This window comes from Patagioenas fasciata, chromosome 4 (assembly GCF_037038585.1).
Source record: "Patagioenas fasciata isolate bPatFas1 chromosome 4, bPatFas1.hap1, whole genome shotgun sequence".
NCBI classification, from domain to species: Eukaryota; Metazoa; Chordata; class Aves; order Columbiformes; family Columbidae; genus Patagioenas; species Patagioenas fasciata.
The window spans coordinates 31,647,259-31,654,508 of record NC_092523.1 but is presented as its reverse complement, the minus strand read 5'-3'; the positions used below and the strand labels follow the sequence as shown (position 1 = coordinate 31,654,508).

Genomic DNA, 7,250 nt, shown 5'->3' with positions numbered 1-7,250 from the left:
GTTTGTTTGTTTTTGTGTGTGTGTATGTATGTACGTAAGATAAAACAGGAAGGACAGGTTATTTCTTGTCTTAAAGTGCTTCTCAGTTCTTAACATACTGGTATTTTCTGGAGAAGGAACAGCTAGAGCATTAGACAAAGTGAGTTTTGTAAAGTCTAGTCAATCTTATCCTCATATTTAGAGGCATTCCAATATAATAAATGAAGAAATTACAATTTGTTTTCATTCCTGGAACAGCAGGGACTGTGAACTGGTGCTTGGAAAAGTACCAGCAGAGAGGAAAAGAAGGACTGAGGTAAGAGTTTCATATGATACTTCTTGTTTTCTGAGCCACAAATACACTATGTAGGCTTATGCAAAGGTTTACAAGCAATTTATGTAATATGAAATGTAAGTAGATACAAAAATGGCATTTTTAATGCTTATCAGAAAGCCGGGTGAACACCAAAAACTGGCAAATGCTGTAACTCTGGTTCGAGCAGACTCATCTGTATTGCTTTACAAACATAATTTTGGATAATACATTCCTTCTGCAGCTACTTACAAGAAAAAGAAAAGCATGTTGTGGATTACAAAATATTGGTGCCCTCCCATCTTTCCATTTTGCCACCAAAGAGTCAGCTTAAAAGGATCTGAGTTCAGACTGATTTAAGCCTTCATGCCTTCAAGATTCCACAAACCACTTTGAATTGCAACCTTTGGCATGTGAGATGAACTGGCAATGCATGTACTCTGATTACAGCTGAGTCAGGAAAAGAAGAAATTCAGGATGAAAATATGTAGAATATAGTTTTATATTAATGGTTCAACATGTCTGAGGTGATCAGAGAATATGTATACGTGATATTGTTTCAAAGCAAATTGCATGTAGTCATTGAATCACAGTTTCCACCATGGTATTTCTCTTAATAGTAGTTGAATCACAGAATCACAGAATCACAGAATTGGCTAGGTTGGAAAAGACCTCAGAGATCATCAAGTCCAACCCTTGGTCCAACTTCAGCCAATAAGATTTTGTTCAGTTCTAAACCATCTCTCAAAACCTTATATGAAACTTCAGGTGAAAAATCTTGGCAATACCATTTGGATTTAGGTACTAAAATTAATGAGGAACCGCTAAACAGAAGCTCATTATAATGAAATTTATTTAAATTCTTGAGCACACTATATTCATAACTTTTTAGTACTTCCCAATGAGGTGTTTACTGTAAGTTTCTATAAATTATGCATTCATTGCATGAAACTGCATTCACTCTATGAGCATATTATATAAATTATCACAAAAAACAGATGAACCAACAAAAGATTCTTGAATACATGTAACATTGGTGGGAAGGTTCTATCAGTTATAGCTTATCTTCATGGTAAGCAGCTCTAAATGAATCCCTCTTGAATTCATTTAATTAAGAAGCTGAAAAGAAAGAAAACATGATTAAATGCTGAAAAGATGCATAAAAACCACAGCATCATAATTATTTGAAAAGAATAAACAAGGGTTTCAAAACATTCATTTGAAATGTCATTTGATATTTGTGTAATAATCTCTTAAGTTTTTATATCCCATTTAGTAATTACTAAGCAAGCATGAAAGTTATCAAATAAAACTTAAGTGACTGAAACTTTAATTTGTGTATTTAAAAAAATTAAAAAGCAAACTGCACTTCAAACATCTGTTCTCTTTAATCAAGTTCTGCATCTGCTCTTACTACTTAAACTGAGAACTACCTTTCCCAGGAGATGTTTCAGATTTATTTAAAACATTCTTCTTTTCCTGTTGAAGTGGTCCCAGAGTGGGGAGGGTACAGAGGACTTAGCAAGCTTCTGTAGGGTTGCAGACTCTTGAGCTTCTTATTTTGTTAAAATATCAATAATTTCAGATTACACTGATGTTTCTTTAACCCTGGAGTGAAACTTCGTATTTTTCAAAAAGTAGATACATATTGTGTGTTGTATTTTTAGTGAGTACTTTACCAAAGGCTTATCTCATAAATTGGGAAATGGGAACACAGACTTGTGCATGCCTATAGACCAAGTTAACTGTATGAACACAAAAGCAATAAACTACTGAATGGAAGGGTTTCTTCACTGCCTCTAGCTTTGTGTGAAATATCTTTCATCTCCTTATAGCTATGCAGTGTGCTCTAGTGTACACACGTTGCAGTACTTTGACCAGTTTTCCATTCATGGCATAATTAATTAATCATTACAAAACATAAATACAAGTGCCATAAGCTTAAACGACTGTACCAATATAAACATGTTTCCTGCTGCAAAAAGTTGACAAGCTCATTAGGCAAGACATACAAACCAAGGCAAAACAGATGGCAACTGGCTGGGTGCTGGAGAGTAAAGTGATTGTCAAAAGGGAAAGGCTAGCAAGAGCAACCGCATGAAGAGCTGAATGTAGGGTGCCGAGTGGAGAGGAGAATGCTGAGCACATGAGACTAAAGAGATAACCCAGGTCAAGGACAGCTGCATGAGGAGATGTACAGGAAAGAAGGAATTAAGGGGAGAAGAGAATAAAGAGGATGAACACTGGTAGTTAAAAAGTTTTGGGGGCAGAGTGTTAAGACTTGAAAATTACAATAATCAGGAAAGGTAGAATTGATAGGCTTGGGGGGGGCGTAGAAGAATGAATGATATAACTGTAGGAAATACAAACACAGCAATGTCACTTTAGTTAATGTATCTATTGTTCCTTACTGTCTGTCTGCAAGCAAACTACATCTTTAGCAGCTAAGAGATATACTATGGAATAAAGGTAATGTGAACACTGATAGTTATATCAAAGTTAGAAAACAAGTTTAGGAGGCTAGGTACAGATAGAAGGAAAAAGTCCAAGGTGGAAAAAAAAACACAAAAAGCCAACAACACCATAAAAACAAAAACAAAAACAAAAAAAGCAAAACAAAACAAAACAAAACAACAAACAAAAAAACCCCAACAAAACCACTAGAGAACACCCAAAATGAAGGTGGTGTGGGTGGGCAGAGTTTCTGAAAAATCTGGAATAACAAACTGGACAACATCTATTTTGACAGATCTGCAAAAAGAAAAATGAAGCCATGTCCCCTTACGCAAAGCAGGGGGGAAACAGAAGAGGGAAGTATGGTCAAACTGACATCAACTAACTGGAAAGGGTAAAATAGGTAGGAGTAAATTGTAAACCAGAATTTCAGGAAAGCCACAAAAGCAATAAGAGACATGTTTAATGGTGGCAATCAGATAAGGTAGGTCCTTCTCATAGAAGAGCATGCAAACTGTTTGCCACAGAAGAAGTGCACCCTTGTTAAGAGATCTGCTATGGGGCCAGACACCTGGAATTCAGATCTCCCGTTCTTTAAAGGACAAGAAACCAGCACTGAACATGTAGGTGATGTTCATTAATTCAGTGTCCTGTTGGATGGTTTCGATGAACAGAGGAGACTGAGCTGTTCTGCCTTCCATTTGAATGAGCTCTGGACATGGTGTCTACCCACATTAAGAGAAGTAGTATAGAAAATGACAAATGTAAGATGCTTTGCTTTGACAACTGTGTGTTATTGTTTTCCTGTCTTTTAAAATAACCCTGATTTCTTCCATTTAGAAGAAAGTAGCTTATTTTGCTGAACACTAAGACCTGAATGTGAATCTTGGTGTTTATCAGAGGTAGATTTACGAGCTCATAAACTTCAGGTGAATCAATTTGCTTATGCATGAAATCAACACAGAAGACCTAAACAGTTGTTAGCAGTGTTCACATTTATTAATAAACTTAATTTTATATGTCTGCAGATATTATACTAGTTCTTTTACTTACTGGTGTTTTACCAGCATATTCCCAAGAAATAACTATTCAATTTCATTCACTTGCATTTAATTTCAATTGCTCAGATTTCTTTACTGAAACTAATTGAATTACAATGAAGACAAACATCTCTTGTATGGTGTATACCATAAATGAGAGGATTTTTCAAGGTCTGGGGCACCTTGCAATTTTCTGTTCTTGTTGCATTAACTGTTTTTCTGTAAGCAATGAATGAATACTTCCTGTCTGACTTAACATTTATGATTTTTTTTATGAAAATAAGGTATCTTTTATCATGTTTTCTTGCAGTTTAGTTCATTTTCTCTTCTCATCAATGCAGAATATGTATTTTCCATTTCACCAATACACAGTTCAGAAGGCTGATTTTTTTTTTTTTTTTTATGGTTTGACTAAAAACTCTTCACATTTTTCTTTTCAATACTCAAATACAATGGCTACAAAGGTTAATCTGATAATGAAACACTCAACTGCAGGTACCAAATATTCTTGAATAAGCTATTTAATGTAAGCTAGTTAATGAAAAAAAAGTGGGACTTTTTTTCAACATCAGTAAACAGTGGATAAGACTTGCGTCTGTCTGTCCTTTCAAAGAAACCAGTGTTACAAATATGTACAGTCCTAACATTCCCTACAACACAATACTTTGCTAGTGTACTAATGTCTTCTGATTTGTTCTTACCATCCTTCTCATTCTTTTTAATATTCATTGTGTTTTTTGGACTGAAATTGCCTAAAGCGAGGTTTCCAGAGAGTCCTCTTCCCTGACTAGCAAAGCTAAATCGGAGTTCATGCTTTTGGCTTATAGTTAAGAGCAGTCTCTGTCATTCCCATGTGTATTAGTTGACAGATAAAATTCTGTGTTGATATAAAGAAATTTTATTGCTCAGTCACTGAGTACCTGATACTTAATATATCACTTATTCACTTCAAATATTGGGGTGAGAATGCTTCCAGAAAAGATTCTCTCAGATATATCAACAATCTTATCCAGAAAGCATTAAAAAGGGGAAAATGTTCAACAGTATAAAATAAAATTACTGCATTATCTTTCAACAGTTAATGACAGCAATTAAAACGAAAGTTTTAGCAAAATGAAAAATTTCATCTAGTTCCCATAAAAAGGTGGATTAGGGCAGGCACAAAAAAGCTCTGCCATCATAAAAATGACTCTAGCAGAGAGATTTGTTACATGCTAGCTCATCCATCACAATTGTGTTTGCTCAGTAAGTAACCTTCATGATGACCTCCGTTTTGCATCACCTCTCCCATTCCAATGCTTTATTGTATAAAGGTATTTTACCAGCATCTTAATTAAACCATTTTTTTCCCTAACCCTAGCCTTCAAGAAGAAAATTCTACGGAAGTAAGAATCAAAACCTTAATTAGAAAATGTCTGAAGTGGGTGAAAAAAATGTAAACAAAATTACTCTCCCTTCCTACATACATGCCCTCTAAAGAGCACATTGATAGACCTGTGCACTTACCTAGCAGTCCTCTGGACACTTTCCTGTTTGTCACAGAAATTAACAATGACAATGGCATTACCAGGGTCAAAGAAATAACAGCATTCCCAGTACTTTAATATATGCACACTAGAAATGGAAATAACAGTCTTTCTCCTGTTTTTGACTCCTGCTTTATGTTTATCCACCTCTGTTTTGGTTTATCTTCAGTACACAGAGGTCAGTGGAGAGAAAGAGGATGCACAGCAGCTTGTGCTACTCCTTCACTTTTTATTGATGCATGCTGCTTCATAAAGGACTTATTTGGTTTTTCAGTGCCAGAGAACAGAAACACTGTAGCATACTTGACTTTTTAAACGTAGAATAGTGAAGCTGATGCTTGATGCACATAGCATTAAAACGATTTCAGTTCTCTTTAACTGTTGCTTTAGGCAAGCCAACATAAACATTCTTTTTTTTTGACAGATCATTAGTATGCGTTGTTGTTAGTATTGTTAAAGGCAAAGCTTTACTAGCCTGAGGACAATTTATCACATAAAGACTGATAGTTTCAAGGTGAAACCTACAACCACTGAAAGTAAAAAGACAGACATATTTCACATCTTAAGATATATCTACACTGGGATTGATTGATGTGGCATGGAACTCCTTGGAAGATCCTAAAGAACTGAGACAGATGACTGTATACCGGCATAGATGTCTGAAGTTAAAATGCAGGATATTAAATTAAAAGGGGAAAGAGAAAATAACAAAGTTTATATACTTAGTCCTCCTTAGTGTTTTGCAGGTTCGCTTCATTAAAATTCATAAGAGCTATGGACATAAACCAAAGAGGCTTCTCCTAAGAAACACTATGGCATTGCCATGAGGATTACATAGATGAGATCACTGAAGTGTCAAAGAATCAACAGTATGTTTTTTTAAAATAACAGGAAATGGGGTCAGAGCTACCCAAAAGACCAACAGAAACTTGAAAGATTTAACACTGGAAAGGACCAGATAAGTAAATTACACATTTGGGAAACTAGCAAATGAAATTTGACAATAGCAAAGCAAAAAGATCAGTTCTAGTGATGGTTTCCAGTAATTCTGCATTGAGTCAGGATTTAAGATTGAATGATTAATTTATACCCATGAAAACATGAAGAATCTAGGACAGTCCAAGTGAGCCTGTAAGATCTTGCTTAATCCTGCAGAATCAGTAACAATGTTGAAAAAACAACAAAACAAACAAACAAACAAAAGTTGTGATATTGAATCTACTTAGCTCCTTCAGGTGGGATTTGGTTTATGGATCTAATAATTCCTTCACAGTAACAACATGATGCAGCACTATCTGTTTTAACGGGATTGTAATGTGTGATGAATCATTAATTCAGCAATATCCTGGATTTCTTTTATTTATTTCTTCACCGGTTTTAACATACTAATACATGTACTTCTTTTCTACATGCATTGCATTTAAACTACATTTCTTTAAACTTTTATTAGAATTCAGAATTCTCTTTCTCTTCCTCTTCTTCCCCAAACCCCTGATGTTCTCGATGTCCCTTTTTCGCAGCTTGTATACCAACAGAAGAGTACAAAATCTACACAGGGCTCCAACTTCTGCTAGGCACTCTAAAGAAAAGATGTCTGATATTTCACTAAATACAGGTTCAGTTGTAAGGGAGGACAGGGTGAGGAAAGAAAAAAATCCATCCCACCCAAAATTTAAAGCAAACAAATTAGGGAGAAAAGAAGGACAACCCCTACATTACTTAAATTAAGATTCTTACAGCTTACTATACATATGTGATACTACAAGATATGTAGTACAACTGAGCAATTAGGTCTGCAAGAACATCAATGGTACTGTGTATATATGCCAACTCACAGAGTATACTAATGCTCACCAGGTACTGTTCAACCTCAGACATCCTTAGTATCATACAGCAGTCAAAAAACCCTAGTGCAAACATTCACAGAAGCCATGCAAA

The 7,250-nt window shown here is 35.2% G+C and overlaps 1 protein-coding gene across 1 annotated transcript in view; it reads right to left on the bottom strand.

Annotated features, from left to right (window-relative positions):
• Positions 1 to 1,128: 1,128 nt before the first annotated feature.
• Positions 1,129 to 7,250, bottom strand: part of TUSC3 (tumor suppressor candidate 3) — a 131,652-nt gene continuing 125,530 nt past the window's right edge. The window contains exon 10 of the mRNA XM_065836760.2: positions 1,129 to 1,411. Coding sequence (XP_065692832.1) covers positions 1,396 to 1,411 — 16 coding nt within the window. The 3' untranslated portion in view covers positions 1,129 to 1,395. The remainder of the gene's footprint in view (positions 1,412 to 7,250) is intronic.